At 37.5% G+C, this 17,667-nt stretch overlaps 3 protein-coding genes and 1 non-coding gene across 5 annotated transcripts in view; 2 read left to right on the plus strand and 2 right to left on the minus strand.

Moving 5' to 3' along the window:
- LOC122057648 (serine/threonine-protein kinase STN8, chloroplastic) overlaps window positions 1-434 on the plus strand; it is a 4,159-nt gene extending 3,725 nt beyond the window's left edge. Inside the window, exon 6 of the mRNA XM_042619830.1 lies at window positions 68-434. The gene's annotated coding sequence lies outside the window, so the exon portion shown is untranslated. The remainder of the gene's footprint in view (window positions 1-67) is intronic.
- A 1,277-nt stretch (window positions 435-1,711) lies between these two features.
- Window positions 1,712-6,408, minus strand: LOC122057572 (eukaryotic translation initiation factor 2 subunit beta-like). 2 transcript variants are annotated; one of them, XM_042619716.1, is made up of 10 exons: window positions 6,256-6,408; window positions 5,638-5,689; window positions 5,131-5,242; window positions 4,983-5,038; window positions 4,812-4,866; window positions 4,593-4,684; window positions 4,024-4,169; window positions 2,776-2,918; window positions 2,529-2,614; window positions 1,712-2,068 (listed from the first exon to the last, which is right to left on the minus strand). In XM_042619716.1, the coding sequence occupies exons 2-10, from the start codon at window positions 5,680-5,682 to the stop codon at window positions 1,991-1,993; spliced, it is 813 nt and encodes a 270-aa protein (XP_042475650.1). In that variant the 5' UTR covers window positions 5,683-5,689; window positions 6,256-6,408; the 3' UTR covers window positions 1,712-1,990. The 2 variants fall into 2 exon arrangements, with proteins under 2 accessions (XP_042475650.1, XP_042475651.1); XM_042619717.1 differs by having other exon boundaries at window positions 5,638-5,684; window positions 6,256-6,384.
- Window positions 2,272-2,360, minus strand: LOC122058487. The gene has a single exon (XR_006133786.1). It is a non-coding gene; the product is annotated as a small nucleolar RNA SNORD34 (small nucleolar RNA).
- A 2,214-nt stretch (window positions 6,409-8,622) lies between the features above and the next one.
- On the plus strand, window positions 8,623-12,220 carry LOC122057571 (receptor-like protein kinase FERONIA). Its single transcript, XM_042619715.1, has 2 exons — window positions 8,623-8,767; window positions 9,037-12,220. Exon 2 carries the CDS (start codon window positions 9,291-9,293, stop codon window positions 11,961-11,963), a length of 2,673 nt encoding a protein of 890 aa, XP_042475649.1. The 5' UTR covers window positions 8,623-8,767; window positions 9,037-9,290; the 3' UTR covers window positions 11,964-12,220.
- Window positions 12,221-17,667: the final 5,447 nt, after the last annotated feature.

A 17,667-nucleotide genomic window follows, 5' to 3' on the forward strand; every position in this document is an offset into this window, starting at 1 on the left:
TTTTTTTTTTTTTTGGGTTTAAAATGTCTCTCATTGTAGCTTCTTTTTCTTCTTTGCCTTCCGTAAGTTCCATGCTCAGAAGAGGAGGAAGAGAGGGGAAAGGGCGGAGGGGGATGGATCAAAAGATCACCCAATGCTGTAGTCAATTACTACCTGTGCTGTAAAGATGCATTTTCTTTACACCAAAAAGCTTCTGTGGTATTTGAAATGCAATGAGCTTTTGCTTAGTAGAAACTTCTACTGTTATGTAATGAAGTCTCTCTTTAAAAAGAGGTTCTCTCTTTTCAATTACATTCAAGCCAACATGCTTGTTTATGTTGTTAATCTGTTATATGTTAGTTAATCTGGTTAAGCAGATTACAAAGGGACAAGGCTATCTGGCACTCAAATGTGCCAAGGTCCAACTAATAGCTATTACAATGGTATTTGTTGAAGGTGCGAATAAGTATGCTGAGGTCTTGTTTAGTTTAGAAATGAAATAAAATTTTCATTGATATAATCCAGCCCTAAATGAGGAACTTTATCTTCCATCATAATTTGCGACATAGGTGGATCCATATGATAATAGAATTCATATCTGTCTCATTGGTCAAGTATCGAAACCAATAAGTAAAATGTTATCATGGGGAACCACATCTATCTTACAAGTCACATATTTATTGTCACATGTAAATTCATTTGATTTTTAAGTTATCATTATAAAGCAAGAGGCTGGGTATACTTTATTGATATTATGTACAAACGATTTTTTTTTTTAGAATAATAATAATAATAATAGTTATCATTATAAAGCAAGAGGCTGGGCATATTTTATTGATATTAAGTACAAACGAATTTTTTTTTTTAGAATAATAATAATAACAATAATAATAATAATAAAAAGCATGCCCAGCCCGTCACGTTCTCCCTCCCTCCCTTTGCAAATAAAAACCAATAAAAACCACGTCCCTCCCATCCCAACCCCTCCATTGGTTAAGCAGCCTACTCTACTGACTCCAAGAAAGCTGGGTGCCTAAACCTCTTCCCATTTTATTATATAATAATTAATAATTAATTGTATTTTTAATCTTTATATTATTTTACAAAATAAAAGTTTTGATTGTGAAATAAAAGCTAAATGTTATAACTGAATTTCAAATGTTATATACGTACAATGATGTTTGCTTGATAATGATCACAACATAGCATCAGCAAGATACGATCTTAACCAAAAAATGCAAAACATGCTATCACCCATTAAAAATAATAATAATTAAAGGATATTCGAACTCATATGTGGTTATCATTCATTCCAGACCAAGTTGTTATTCCCTTAATAAGATCACAGGCAAGACTTTCTCCCACATTTCTAGTTGTTGGGGTTAGATTAAAAGTTTTTACCAAAAAACAATAGGGGTTAGATTAAAAGTCCTTGTTCATGGATCCACAAGACTCATCCAACCATCAAATACTTGGGCTATGTTTGGTAGGCAAGAGAAGAGGAGAAGAAAAGAAAGAAGAACCTAGAAAGGAGAAGAAAAGAAATGAAATGGTAGAAAAATAGAAAAAATATGTATTTTTGACTATTATTAAAAGAGAAGAAAAGAAAATTTTTTGTATTTTATAATGTTTTCTAATTTTTTGATATTTTTTGGGTTGCAAAAAAAACTTCACCATTCACCATTCCTAAGGTGAATTTTAAAATCGAAAAAGGAATTTCCTCATAGTTTAGTTTAGGACATGCCAAGCACAAAGATAATTTTTTTAACCAAGAAAAAGACAAAATCTTTTCTCTTGGCTACCAAACACAGCCTTAAAGGCATAGCAAAACTAAAAATTCAAATACAAAATACCAAATAACAAGACTTGAAACCATTCCTCAAAAAACATTACAATTGTAAATCTCAACTCGGCTGAAAGACAAATTCCGCACTAAAATTGCGTTTCAAGGCCTTCGGTTTAAAATGTTTCACAAGAAACTGGGGCCATGGGAAAAAAAAAGAGAGCTTAATCATGTCCCAGCCTTTCTACGTCCAACACGAGCAACAAAACCAGCCTTGATTGGAGCAACAGACCGTCCAGAACCACACTGCAAGAGAGAACAATTTGAAAAAAAAAAGAAGCCAAAGTCCATCACAAATGAATGTGTACTAATACATGTAAGAGATCATCATTCCATATAAACAACTATTTTTTGCCATCATAATGATATAATTTGTTGCATTTGCATCGGAAAAAAGTATTCAACTATCAACAGTAATTACTAAAATAAGAACACACGATCATGATAAAGGAGGCCTCAGCTGGATCGCAGATTCTTTTTTATCATAGTTGAGTTACTCAGCCAATGTAGGCAAAAATGCAAATCATCATTGACCTCCTCGACAATATAGAACAAAGAGAGAGGCTCTCAATCGTTTCTTCATGCAATTATCAATCAAAAGTAAGATAATGAGAATACCCCATGCATGACATTAAAGTTCTGCTATACATAACAGCCGTCTATGAAACATGCTCCTGTTTTCATGTCAACAGAGAAATCTTGTTACCTGTTCACATCTGAGAAAGAATAGTCGATTCTCCTTTGAGAGAATTGTGTCCGGACTTTTGCAGCCATTGCATATGACATATTCATCTTGTAAAGAAGGGGGTGGAAGGGGGGTGGGGAGTACTATTAGTAAGCAGATCAGTGAGAAACAATGAAAACCATATAGGGAAACAAGCAAAACTGCCTAAGATTTTCATTCCTAATAAAGAAAAAGGTGTTTTATAACATGATATGGTAAAGGAACCTACTGACGTATCTTCTCAGAATCCCTTCAAAATTCTTGGGAGCAAACCTTCCCTTGATGACCAATCGTTGTTGCCCATCAAGAGATCCACTAGTCCCCATTTCAGCCAATAGAAAATTCATGACGTGCTCTGGCTGCCTATGCATTCTGAAATGGAAGTAATTCTAATATTTTAGGAATTTCTTTAAATATGACAAAAAAGCACAGCAAAATATTGCATATGAATAATCTTTAATAATGACACAGTAGTTTGGTTGCAGAAAAGATTCATATATCGATCAATAGATTCAATGACATGTTGCAAGTCGAAGCACCCGTTCAAGAAAGACACATGGAGAACTCAAGGGTAAAGCAAATAACTAGGCCAAATACTCTTATTAAATCAAATAGAAATTAAAATTTACAACAGAACTTAATACATAAAAACGAAACCGTTTTATAACACCAGCAACACCCACAACAATAAGAAACACCAAGATAAACTCAATACACATATTCTGTGCACAAACTACACTGATTTCGGATATGCAACCCACCAACATATCTCATGGAACTGAAGGTATATGTAAAATAACCCCACCCAGAAACAATAAGCTCCACAACTCAATATTTGAGTAAGAAACAAGATTCTCCTATGTATCATAATTCATAACATGGTTAATTGTGAAGCACCATCTCCCCTACACACCTTATATGTGATCAATAATCAGGATAATGTTACCAGTTGTAAGAAAGATTATGCTCTGCTGTAAGAAACAAGATTCTCCTCTGTATCATAATTCATAACATGATTAATTGTGAAGCACCATCTCCCCTACACACCTTATGTGTGATCACTAACCAGGATCACGTTACTGGATGTATGAAAGATTATGTTCTGCATGTGTCTCTGTGATGAGTAGTCACACATTAGTATCTACTAAGTATCACAACGACACTAGCACTCTATGCTAAGACCTTTGTAAAACAGTTGAGTAGTACCCTCTCTATCTCTCAAGCAATGTTTTAATATTTTTAACGTGGCAAGAGAATGTAAACAATGACCATGCATTATTCAGATGTATCCCCCAATGCTTTCATGGTTCCCAAGTTATTAACATTTATATTTTCTTCATAATCCTTAAATTCATTCAGAATCCATTAAAATTTTCTACTCAGCAGGGTTATATGACAAAATCATGCAATGTTCAGAGCAACAATAAGGGGGTGAAAGATAGAAACATAATGCACAGTCTAGTGTGTCCAATCATACGTCTTGCAAAGATCCATAAAGTTGACAAACACAGTCTTTTTTGTGCCTTCACGGAGTACTTGAGGTGGCCTCATCACCGTTCTACGTCTATCTCCTGCAAGCTCTGGATTATTTTCACGTAGGATGTTAAACACCCTGCCTAAAAGCTGCATCCATTAAAAATATGTACATCAATGAACACAATTAAAAAACATATTCCTTAAACATAGAAATATAACCACTGGAAATTAACATCAAATCCTATTATTGCACAAAAGTAATTTCCCCCAAAACCATCAAACCCCACGCAAGTGAGAAGACAAATGATAATTCTGAACAATAAATAATTAAAGTGAGCTATAACAACATTTGCATGACTCAAAGAAAGAAAACCAAGGAAAAGAAATTGCTTAAGTTATAACTACTATATCTTAGAAGCCTAAAGTATCATAAACTTGATCAAAATCACAAGGTAGAAGATTAACCATTCAACAATTTGTAAACCCGAATATTAAATACAATGACATACAGAGGAGATCCTTCAAGAAAACGAGTAACAATTTGGGTATTGTAGATTTGAAAAAACACACCTCCTCATATTCATAATCTCTGTCACTTCCCTCCCAAGGATATTTTTGTCCAAGCACAATCCCTTCTCCTTCTTCATCCTCACCTACGTGGTCTAAATACCCAAAAACAAAGGAAAAAAAATCATCAATTCAACATAATATAACACCCCGACTTAAACATAGCTGTAAGAAATTTTGGATCTAGGGTTCACAAAACAGGTCTGCAATGAGAGCACAAACCATGCAAATCTTCTCCTGTGTCCCCAATTTCATCAATCAATGCATCAGTTTCCACCTGCAACAAAAGAATACCAGATGATAATTACCACTAGCTGTTTGGTAAGAGATTGGAGAACAAGGTGTTAAAATGTGATCATATTTGTGCTTCCAAGTTGAAACAAGCTGACTTACAGGTTTCTTCTTCTTTTTCTTCATGCCAGAAAAAGTACTTTCAAGTCCATCAGACACTGCATGAAAAGAACACACTGAGTCTCCAAAATGAAGCATACAAATATAAAGGTAAGCTTTGGATTGTCAATTTAAAAGAAAAAAAAAATACCAGATAAACTTTCTGTTTTCTCAGCCAACTTATCCACAGAATCATCAGTAGCAGGATCTTGAATAACCACTTTCTTCTTCTTCTTTTTTTTGGTAGGATCGAACGGGGCAAGCTGCGAAAGAGATTTATTCACAAACCACAGAAAGTGAATAACAACATGGCATACTAATCAGTCAATATTCACAACATGAATTCAAAAAGCATATCCATGCCCCCCCCCCACCCCACCCCACCCCACCTTACCTTCTGTTTCTAGATAAATTATTACACCTAGATACACCAATTTAGCAACTAATCTGACATATAAAACTTTATGGTGTAACTTACGACATTCCAAAACCCAAGCACCCATGCCATAAAAAATACATTATTCTGATCCCCACTAGATTCCATAACAAACCTCAAACATATGACAACGATGTCATAGAATACACCATCATTGAATAATACAGATTAATATACTGCGTGGTAGATAAATGGATTTAAGCAAGGCACAACAGAACTTACTTCTGCCACTTCGTCCTTCACATCAACAGGAATTTCGTCAGTCATTGCTGCTCTAGATCCACATAAACGGCAAAGATAATAGTCAGAAACTAATGTTTTACTCAATTAGAGTAAAACATTAGAAATAAACACAAGCAATAAATAACTAAAACATAAGAAAAAAACCCTAAATTTCATAGGAACAGAAACAAACACAACGCTTGTCAGGACGAATAACAGACCCTAAACCATTAATCTAAAAACCATATATAACACAAGACCAATAGTATAGCCTAGAGAAAAAGACACATCCACCGGAAAAACTGACCAATTCTCCCAAATCAAACGTATAGAAATGATCTAATGTGAAAAGGAACACGGAAATCGGAAGTTACACGAATATAAATCCAAGTATATTCACCAAAACTGTAAAATCAAGAGTAAAATACTATAATCAGTATAGAGCTGAAGCTAGAATATTTAATCAAAACAAAAAAACAAAAAACAGAAAAAATTTCAAGACTATAGCATACTCTTCACAGGTCGGCAACCCTAGTTTGGAGGTTCAAAGAAAGAAAAAGAAGAAAGTTGAACCTCAACAGAAAATCAAAGAAGATGTATACGAACTTTTAATAATACCTTAATTATGAAGATCAGATTCTTGTATTGCTCTGCTATTTCTGTGCTTTGCTTTGCTTCTCTCTCTCTCTCTCTCTCTCTCACTCTCTTGGAAGCTGGATAATCGCAGCGGACAGCGAGGTTCGGTGCTTTTAATAGACTTTTTACTGTGATGGGCCGAACCGACATGCGTCGGAGCCCACCCACTGCCGTCTCCCGATTCTTAGAAATTTCCCCCACTTAAATTTACCACGTCAGACATCAATGTAACACAGGTGCACAATTAGGTTTACTCAAATTTGCCACATCAGACATCCATGTAACACAACTACGTTTACCCATTGATGGAATCCATATGATTGTGCTTGGTCACAAAACCATTTATCATCCATTTAAATAGAATAGACCAACTCAGTGCACAAGACTTCTGTTATTGTGGGGTTTTGGAGGGGCAATCGGGTGAATGTATGCAGTCTTACCTTTGCTTTGTAGAAGAAACTATTTCTAAGTTTTGAATCTGCGATCAATATATTGCAGTAACAAAATCAACATAGCCGAAGATGATTTCTCTTTCCCCTTCAAGTTTACCTACTACGATACCAGAGTGAATATGATCTCCAGTGAACATATGTAACACTTTGGCTGCTACATGAACAACATATTACAAAACCATTCACCACCCATTTGTTCTCAGCTTATTATTGAATATTGACGATGATTTCTCTCTCATTTCATCATCGGCCATCTACACAAAGAAGCCATATTGGGGAGTCCCAAGTCCCAACCAAGAAGGTTATGTAATTCAAAGAATTGTGAAGAAATGAACACCATTACCATCTCATAAGAAGAAGATGAAAAAAAATCCGTTCTCATTCAATTATAAAGTGAGTGACAAGGTAGTTGACAGTTCTCTCTACAAATTAAAACTCCAATGGTAAGTTTTGTTGATCCTCGTGTGATCTGGCGGCGGTTTACAAATTTTTCGTTTGGGTTAAAAAAAAGGAAGATAAAAAATTTCCTTCCTCTTTATATGGGAAGGGATTCACTCATGAAATATCAATGTCATTACTCTCCTCTTATATGTTGGAGGTCCAAAATACCTTTCATTGTTCTCAACATCTGTTCAAGTGCAATAATGGGAATGGGACAATGATGAGCGAATACCTTATTCGCAGTGGGTCAATAGTAAACTAAGAAGATGTGATGATTATGTAATGGGAGGGGGTTCATTGTTAGATCACGTGACTCTTACATCAACATGGAGGCCAAGGAGAGTACATGGGAGCATCCAACAAACGTCGGACAATTATTTCACCCTTCATGTTTATGGGCACATGTTCCTCGCAACGACCCTCTCCTCTTGCGGTGACAATCAATTGAACTTTTCAGAGAACATTTGCAAGACAATCACAGAGAATCCCAGTGAGATGGGTGCCAAGCAAGAAGGGAGGTAAAATTTTGGAGAACCTTGGCACTAAGGATACTTGCATTGAGAATTTGAGATTAACAGGGAATGATCAATTACAAGTCTCTCCGGTTTTGTGGAGTGTATTGTTTCACTAATTTGCTCTTTATTAAGACTTTTCACAAGTAACTCAAATGACAAAGACCAACATATAATGAGGTCATTGTAAAACAATACACTTCACTACAAATTGTGCTGGAAAGATTACTCTATATTTAATTATGAACAAAAGTTTGTCACAATGATAGGGCATTATTTTTCATATATGATTTTTTATTATTTCTTATTTTTTCTTATGACGATATCGTTCTTTGCACCACCGTTGGAGTGAGGACGAGAAGGAGATTTTCTTAATACATTTCTCTCTTGCTCTAAAAATGTGAATTTCATATAAATGATACCATTCTTCACACAACCTTTAGTGTGGTTTGCAGATTCCTCCCTAGACTGTGTCGCCGGCAGTCCTCCTCTCCCATTCAATTAATTAACTCCACTACCACGTCCATCCTCTTACTTATCTGGTGACGCGGGAGAGTCGATGCATTAGCCTCCATGTGGGAGTCGGACCACTATTACCTACTGACAGGTATCATCAAAGAGGTCTCTCCGTTGGCTACAGACGTGCACGTAGTTGTGGCCCCCCACGAAATTACGCGGCCCATCAATAAAATAGTCAAATACCCTATATATTATTTATAATTTCTCATTATTAAAATTAAAAACCACTCCAACGAAATTCCGAAACTGACCCAGTCTTTTGACTTAGTTCTAGTTTATGGTTGTCTTAATTAATGTTAGAGAGTTGGAGTATCTTGTCCTTCAGTTCTTGTTCATCGATGAAGGGGTATTATTGATATTTTGGATAAAAATCAGGGATAAAAAGGTCATATGAATTTACAACTAGGACAACGAAACCATTAACGCGGACATCAGCTGTTCAACCAAGATTCCGCTTTCTGGTAATTTCAGTTTGCTTGAAGCGATCTTGGAGTCTCAAACACTCGCTGATCTCTGGGCATTTGGAAGATCTGTTCGGGTTTCTCTCCGCCTCTCTCTTCTTGTTCGAAGGTATTTCTCCCAAATCAATCTTCATTACTCTACTGCATTTACTTTTGGAGGCTTGAAAAGCCTAAAATGGCTTGAAATCTTCTTCTTTCAACCAGTTTAATTACAGTTATTAGTGCATTTCCATATTAGCCGTTTCCAATCTATTTCATTTTCTGGGTAGAAGTTATTTTTAGCTCCTGATTAGGTATTCCTTCTGGATTTACTATACTTTTATGAAGCAGTTCGTTTGATGAATATGAGTATTTGCTGAGATCTATTTCTCTACTCAGGATGGCAAGTTTTAATTCCGCATTTCTCGGGCAAAACCCTATATTGGTGCCCAGGAGCTAGATCTTCTCTTCATCTCCGTAAGACCGTTCTCTTTCTCTCTTTCTTGGGTCTCCTAATTAAATCTTCTCGTTATTAGTGGCATCCATTGAGTTGTGGGTTCTGAAGCTTCTGCTGGAAAAATCAGCTGTGGGTATTCTATAATCTGGGTTCTAGTTGAAAACCAACTTATTAGCTTCCCTTCTCTTTGCCGTCCATGGGGAAGAGAACTAAGAGTTATACTGTATCCATTAAATCCTTTCTGTACTTTTTCTTCTTCTTCTTTCGTAATGTGGTTTTTGCGGACAATTCGTCGTTTGTTCCCTCTGACAAGATCCTCTTGAGTTGTGGTGCACCCTCTGAGACTGTGGATACAGATGGTCTGAAGTGGATTTCCGATATCGGTTCCAGGTTTGTGGCCGCTGGTAATAACTCATTAACATCCCCGGCCGCCACTCAAGATCCCTCTGTTCCTCAAGTCCCTTACATGACTGCAAGGATCTTCAAATCTGAATTCACTTACAGCTTTCCTGTTTCCACCGGCCGCAAATTTATCCGTTTCTATTTCTACCCGGATTCTTATGCTGGCCTCAACGCCTCTAATGCGTTATTCACTGTTTCCTGTGGGGAATATACTCTACTTAAAAACTTCAGTGCTTCCCAGACCACTCAGGCTCTGAACTTCGCTTTCATCATCAAAGAATACTCTGTCAATACAGAAAGTGAAAGGTTGAACATAACCTTCACGCCCTCAAAGGCTTCCAATGCCTATGCCTTTGTGAATGGGATTGAGATCGTGTCAATGCCTGACATATATAGTACTGCTAATGAAAATGTCTTTATTGTTAGCGAAAACGTTCCATTTTACATTGATAACAGTACTGCACTTGAGAATCTTTTCCGGCTAAATGTGGGTGGAAACGACATTTCACCCGCCGGAGATACTGGCATGTTGAGGTCTTGGTTCGATGATTCACCATACATCTATGGTGCTGCTTTTGGCGTCACAGACTCGGCAAACTCCACCTCCATGATTCAATTTCCTACCAGCATACCTAGCTATGTTGCACCGGTGGATGTATATGCCACTGCTAGGACAATGGGGCCAGACCCAAACGTCAATGTGAATTACAATCTGACATGGATTTTCACAGTTGACTCGGGGTTCTACTACCTGGTGAGGCTTCATTTCTGTGAATTGGAATTCACCAAGATTAATCAGAGGGTGTTCAACATCTTCCTCAATAACCAGACTGCAGGGGATGCGGCAGATGTGATTGGTTGGACTTCATCAATCGATGTTCCGTGGTATAGGGATTATGTGGTTTTTGTGCCAGAGGGGCAAGGCCAGCAGGATATATGGCTTGCATTGCATCCGAATACAGCTTCAAAGTCCAATTATTATGATGCAATCTTAAATGGACTGGAAATTTTTAAGGTCAATGATACTACTGGAAACCTTGCTGGACCTAATCCAATTCCCCCTCCAGTGCAGGCAGTGATGGACCCAAATTTGGCTCTCCCATCTTCTAGTTCAGGTGGCTCAAAGAAAGTTATCGCTGGAAGTGTTGCAGGTGGTGTTGGTGTTGCCAGTCTCCTTTGTTTCTTGGTGTTTGCTGTATCCCGACGCCGGAGGCAAGGGAAGGACTCCAGTTCTAGTGATGGACCATCAGGCTGGCTTCCTCTTTCACTGTATGGAAATTCACACTCTTCAGGGTCTGCTAAGACAAACACATCAGGAAGCTATGCTTCTTCTTTTCCTTCAAACCTTTGCCGCCACTTCTCGTTTGCTGAAATCAAGGCTGCTACCAAAAACTTTGACGAGGCACTGCTCCTTGGTGTAGGTGGTTTTGGCAAGGTATACAAGGGTGATATTGATGGTGGTACCATTAAGGTTGCAATCAAACGCGCGAACCCATCCTCTGAGCAGGGGGTACATGAATTCCAGACAGAGATTGAGATGCTTTCGAAGCTGCGACACCGCCACCTGGTATCGCTCATTGGGTACTGTGAAGAGAAATGTGAAATGATCCTTGTTTACGATTACATGGCCAATGGGACTCTCCGGGAGCACCTTTACAAGACCCAAAAGCCACCACTCCCATGGAAGCAAAGGCTTGAAATTGCCATTGGAGCTGCTAGGGGATTACACTATCTCCACACTGGTGCCAAATACACTATCATCCATCGAGATGTCAAGACGACAAACATCCTCTTGGATGAGAAGTGGGTAGCCAAGGTTTCGGATTTTGGATTGTCAAAGACAGGACCTGCATTGGATCACACACATGTCAGTACCGTTGTGAAGGGTAGCTTTGGTTATTTGGATCCGGAGTATTTCCGACGGCAGCAGCTGACAGACAAATCAGATGTGTACTCATTCGGGGTGGTACTGTTTGAGCTCCTATGTGCACGTCCAGTATTGAATCCAACGCTGCCTAAGGAGCAAGTGAGCTTAGCAGAGTGGGCATTACATTGCCAGAAGAAAGGGATGCTTGATCAGATCATGGACCCATATCTCAAGGGGAAGATTGCACCGGAGTGCTTTAAGAAATTTGCAGAGACAGCAGAGAAGTGTGTGGCAGATCAGGGGATTGACCGGCCATCAATGGGTGATGTGCTGTGGAACCTTGAATTCGCATTACAGCTACAGGAGAGCGCTGAGGAGAATGGCAGTGTTATTCAGAGTGACATGGACACAGAGGAGATCCAATTCAAGAAAAGCAGTGAAGGGAAGAAGGACCCAGATGGGTATGAGGGGAACATGACAGATTCAAGAAGCAGTGGGATTACAATGAGCATTGGAGGCCAAAGTCTTGCAAGTGAAGCTTCAGATGGTCTGAAACCCAGTCAAGTTTTCTCACAGATCATGAACCCCAAAGGACGTTAAGGGCTCTGCAGGTATCTGTTAGGGTTATATTTGGATAACCACGTTCTGTTCTATGGATTTATTTTCCTTCTCTTCTGTTCATTAACCTTGTTAAAATCATTCTTCTTGTTAATGTTTTTTAAATTTCCGGTGGAAATTGTTTTGGCAGTGTCTTTCACAATTTGTTTTACGAAACTCTAAAGAAGCTTGCTTGTAAGTGATTGTGTTACTTTGGTCTTTGGATTGGTTGTTGATTATTACGGGTCCTCCATTAGCTACATCTGTTCCAATCTGGGGATGATTTGAAGTGATTTTATTCATGAGAGAGTTTTTGGTATGGGGGCCCACATAAGCAACTCGTGGTCGGGTGCTTCCTTCAATCACGTGGCAGGTAAGATGGGGTTGAAATTTTGTGGACAAGTTTACCGTATGGTCCCTTGGTCACATGTCAAGTTTCAACTTTGCTAAATTATATAACGTGGTAGATTGGATTGGGTTGAACTTTTTTGGATCCGTAAACCCTGAGGTCCCTTGTTCACATGTCAAGCTTTAGTTTAGCCACATCACAAAACAAACAATTGAAAAATCTAGGAATTTGACATGGGTGTGATGGCCTAGCGAAGGGGTGCATGGACATGTGTGGGAGGATAGGACATTCTATGGGGGTAAATGATTGAACTAGGGTATAAATTTGTAATGTGGTCTATGAGACCATCTTGTAGATATCTAATAGTCGGAGCTGCCACGTGGCATTATTAGGTGTTCTAGTAAAAGGAAAGAAAGTTTTGCCTTGTTTTGTTTAGGTCATGTACATGATTATATATGAGAGGTGCTCCTGATAATGGATTCGGCTCCTCTCCTTAGTAGTGATTGCCTGATAGACTCATAGTTACATGGAAGATCATCGCATGTCCAGGCGATGATCCAATGCTTAGAGAGAGGCGCAGAGAATGAAAGTTTAGCCACATCACAAAACAAACAATTGAAAAATCTAGGAATTTGACATGGGTGTGATGGCCTAGCGAAGGGGTGCATGGACATGTGTGGGAGGATAGGACATTCTATGGGGGTAAATGATTGAACTAGGGTATAAAATTTGTAATGTGGTCTATGAGACCATCTTCTAGATATCTAATAGTTGGAGCTGCCACGTGGCATTATTAGGTGTTCTAGTAAAAGGAAAGAAAGTTTTGCCTTGTTTTGTTTAGGTCATGTACATGATTATATATGAGAGGTGCTACTGATAATGGATTCGGCTCCTCTCCTTAGTAGTGATTGCCTGATAGACTCATAGCTACATGGAAGATCATCGCATGTCTAGGCGATGATCCAATGCTTAGAGAGGCGCAGAGAATGAAGTGCTGATATTCATTGGATCATTGCTTGAACACGTGGGGCGATCACCTAAGTAGCTATGGGTAAGACCTGGGCGATCATCGCTCAAGAGGGTAGCTGAATCCACTGATAATGGAGTAGGATGAGACTTTTAAGAGATGAAAGTATGATGGGGGTAGTTTTCGGAGTTTGGGCATATGCTCATTTTTCACCCTTTGTTGACTTAGGTTATGTTTGTTTGGCAAAATATGAATAGAAAAAGAAACAAAATTAAGAAAAGAAAAGTAATAAAATGATTTTTTGCAAAATCAGAAAAGTAATAAAATGATTTTTTGCAAAATCTTATAATGAAACTCCGTGAGAAGAAAATATTACCACTCTAAGTAATTTCAAATTTAAGAAGGAAGAATATTTTTTTTCCATTAAAAAATTCACAACTAGAAACAATAGAATATATAGTCCTATTTTTTTTTTTTTTTTTTCCATTGGCATTCATTTCTTTCCAAACAATTATACCCTTAGACCTTAGTGATGTTGGCAAGAAATTGACAATGTGACATCCTAATATAATAAGTTTCTAAAAACTTATGCAACACGATATAGTAAGCTGTCACCCAAGGGAAAAAAAAAACCAAAACAAAAAGAGGAGACCCGTACCTAATCTCCATGATTGAGGTAATTATTTAGTTATATAAAATGGGCTGCCATTTGGCATGAGATTGTTGGCTTCGGTGATCTTTGCTTTCGGTTTTCAAATATTTGGTTCTCTTATAGGACTAGAGCCAAGCTGGTTTGATGAGAGGAGGGACCATGGTGTTAATATTTTTCCACTTTGATCCAAAGTATACTTCACCCACAGCCCAAACACCCCCCACCCCCCCCAAAAAAAAAATAAAAAAACTAAACATTAGGTAGGATTCTATTGTATATCTCTGCCATCAACAATTGTAGACTTTACCATATGATCAAAGGTAGTAGTGTTGACTGATGTGGCCCAATTGTCATGTTCACATCGACATAATATAATTGCTATGAGTAGTGGTAGCAGTCTATGATGATGACAACTCCCTTGATGATAGGGAGTCACTTAGTATAAGCCAAGAGGTTTTCGCTTTCAGATGGATGGCAACAAATTCCATCTTACACTGTTAATTTAGATTCATATACAGCTCTATTATGACTGCTAGAGAAAGAAAGAGAAATGCCAAAAAGCTTGGAACCAAGTTGGTTGGAGACATGATAGGAGGTGAGATGTTGGAACCCAATGGAGATAAGAACCTTCAGTTTATGTTGAACTTTATCATGGAGAAATAAATAATTGTATTTAAAGTAAGTTTATATTTATTTGGTAAGAGAATGAAAGAAAAATCAGAAAAAAAAAAAATTCTCTTAAGTGTTTGGTGGGAATCAAGGTTATAAAACTTGGAATTGGGAAACTGAATCAGGCCTAGTCCATTTCAATTTTGACTCCAATGAAACCGATTGGAATAGATTTGGTCAAATAATCTTGAACCCTAGAAACTCAGCATGGATTGATCATTTGGGATCAGTTAAAATTGGGATTAGGTTCAATCGATACCATTCTCAAAACTCTACCAGGGCCTCTTTTGTCCAATCAGGTTTTAACGAAGTGTGAATGAGAATGTCTTGTCTTATATCTTTGGCCGGCTATGAATTTAGAAGATACATAGTTTGGATGATGTGGTCCACATGGTCCATTTTGATCACAATGACAACTCTTAACATAAATATGTACATCAACATGGACGTGTTATTGTCATTGTTAGATTAGAGTCTAATCGAATTTCTACTCATGTATCTATCGTAAGTGACTTTTGGGGAAATTTATGTTAGAATTAATGCAGTAATTCTCTTTCAATATCATAACTTTCTTCTTCTTTTTTGTAAAATTTTTTAAAGTCACATCCACTACTAATAAACAAGTAGCCTTTGATTGGAAAATGTTTAGGAATGAAGAGAAAAGAAGATTAATTTAATTCGAACTTGGTATGAGTAGTAAACTCACACAGGGGTGTTTAGTGCTTTTTATTGCTTTCAATGAAAGTTGCATGGTTCTCATTTAACCCCGGTATGATCCGGTCTATGCAGTTGTGAGGTCAATATCGGCCCGTAAGACTAGTCAGGCCGAAGGCTTGGATACCCATCGTTAACAAAAAGAAAAAAAGAAAAAAATGATTAGTTTAATTTAGATGTCTCAAAGAGATGTGTAAGCACATGTTATTGTTTAACCCCAAACGAATGCTGATTGTTGCAAATAAAATGTATTGAGCTAACAACAACTACTTAGCGTAGTTGGTGAGCTGTGGTGTGCAAAAATCCAATGCTCATTAGGAGGTCATGAGTTATAGCCTCCTGGCTGTTACCTACTTCCCTCCCTACCTATCAAAATAAATAAATAAAAGAAAAAGAATCAAAACATCAATCCAAGAACCACTGAGTAATCAAACGTAGATCTCCCAAAAAAGGAGCAATAACGAGCGTACACCGTGATCTTTCAAAATATATCATACTTTTCAATTGGTAGAAAAAGGAAAATAAGGGGCAAACCTAATACGGTGATTTTTCTCCCTACACAAAGTGGTAATTCGAGTGTCTTCCCAATGAAACTCCTCCGTTATTTGCTTTAAATCTGACACTTCCTCCTCATTATGCTTCATCTCAGAATCTACCACTTGAGAAAGATCATCTAAGGAGGTTTAAGAGAGATCATCTAAAGAGGTTGCATGCCATCCCAAAATATGAAGGAATGAATTTCCCTCATCTGATTCCAAACTGTCTCTACACGGAATGAGATTGCCATCCACACTTGCAAGTTGAGTCAAAAAATGTCAACGGATTGAGCCAAGCTATCAATCATAGAGGATTCATGTATAAGAGTAAGACTGTTGTTTCACCCAGTGTGGTGAAATGTGCAAAATGTTTAAATTTTAGAAAATCAGGTTTTAAGCAATGATGCGTTTTCAAATGCTAATGGCATAAATTTTAGAAATCAGGTTTTAAGCAATGATGGGTTTCAAATGCTAATGACATACTTGATTTTGGCGAACCCAACATTGAAGCCTCTCTCTTACACGCGGGTGCAATTCCTACTAAAAGAGCCAGTATCTTGGTGGAGGTCTACAAGGTATGATGAAGTTTTCTTAGGAAGGCCCATCCATGCAACAAATCCTTATTCAATTGTCATTGTTCACCTTTGAAGCATGGTTTTAAGTATTGGTATCGTATTGATATTGGTTGAAACTGATCCCCAATCGGCCAACCCTTGATCGATCTGAATCAGTTATTTGTATTGTTTCAAGGGTAAAAAAGCAAAAAAATCGTACTTTTTCTAAAAATCAAAAGGCAAAAAATGAACAATACTGATCGATCCTCTCCGATACTAAGAACTAAATCCATGCTTTGAAGAGCAATATGAGCATTTGATATTATTTGAAAAAATAAAGTATGAAAGTAAAGAAAAGAGGGATTAAAAAAGGAAGTGTGGTAGCAGGTTTGACTTGAAAAGCTGGCGCCTAAGAGTAGGTCGATTGGAATCGAATCTTGTTATATAGTGAATTTTTAAAAAAAAAATGGGAGAAGATGAAGAAAGGAATGAAAACTCGAAAATATATTGAGAGAGAGAGAGAGACTCAAATGCATTGAGTGGAGACTAGAGAGAGACATTAAAAAAGACTAGAGCAATATAGCATGGTTTCTGTTTTTTTGGTAAGTATATAGCATGGTTTCCGAACATATAAGAGTTGGCATCGCTTGAGAGGGCTTTGGCTAATTTAGAGGATAGTAAAACTTTTGATCACAAGTTATCTGATAACAAGTAATTCGATTTGAATTATTCCAACTCAAAAATCGAAATCAAATTAAAAGATTCTTTATTTTCAATTTCGGTTTTATATTGAAAAGCCCACCTTTTGTGCATGAAAATTGTCTGTAACCTCATCGCTCTCACTACAGGCAATTTGAACCTCACCTTTCGTCATTAGTTTTCTATTTTTTTTCTATGCAAATGGTGAAAAAATTATAATAATGCTATAGGGTTAGAAGGTAGTTGCACCGAACATTTGTGCCAATTTCACTTTGGAGTTTAGTCTTAAAAGATACACTTGATCCAATGGTAAGGTTCAATGGTTGGGAAGATTTGACCATACACTCAGGCATTGGATAATCGCTGCACCTCACCACATACACTTTTAACATCTTGAACCTGTTCAACGGGTGCACCAAAACCTCATGCAAATTTCACTTTGGAGTTTAGTCTTAAAAGATACACTTAATCCAATTGTAAGGTTCAGTGGCTGGGAGGATTTGACTATATACCTCAGGCATTGGATAGTCACTATACCTCACCGCAGGGATTTTTTATCACCCCAAA

This window comes from Macadamia integrifolia, chromosome 12 (genome assembly GCF_013358625.1).
Source record: "Macadamia integrifolia cultivar HAES 741 chromosome 12, SCU_Mint_v3, whole genome shotgun sequence".
Classification (NCBI taxonomy): domain Eukaryota; kingdom Viridiplantae; phylum Streptophyta; class Magnoliopsida; order Proteales; family Proteaceae; genus Macadamia; species Macadamia integrifolia.

What these genes read in the sequence shown, in the direction of transcription:
- LOC122057572 (XM_042619716.1), bottom strand. Translation starts at nt 5,682, where the DNA reads ATGACTGACGAAATTCCTGTTGATGTGAAGGACGAAGTGGCAGAA. An exon ending in TGAAGGACGAAGTGGCAGAA is followed by an intron (nt 5,243 to 5,637) that starts GTAAGTTCTGTT and finishes TCTCTTTCGCAG; the next exon opens with CTTGCCCCGTTCGATCCTAC. An exon ending in GAAAACAGAAAGTTTATCTG is followed by an intron (nt 5,039 to 5,130) that starts GTATTTTTTTTT and finishes CTTTTCATGCAG; the next exon opens with TGTCTGATGGACTTGAAAGT.
- LOC122057571 (XM_042619715.1), top strand. Translation starts at nt 9,291, where the DNA reads ATGGGGAAGAGAACTAAGAGTTATACTGTATCCATTAAATCCTTTCTG.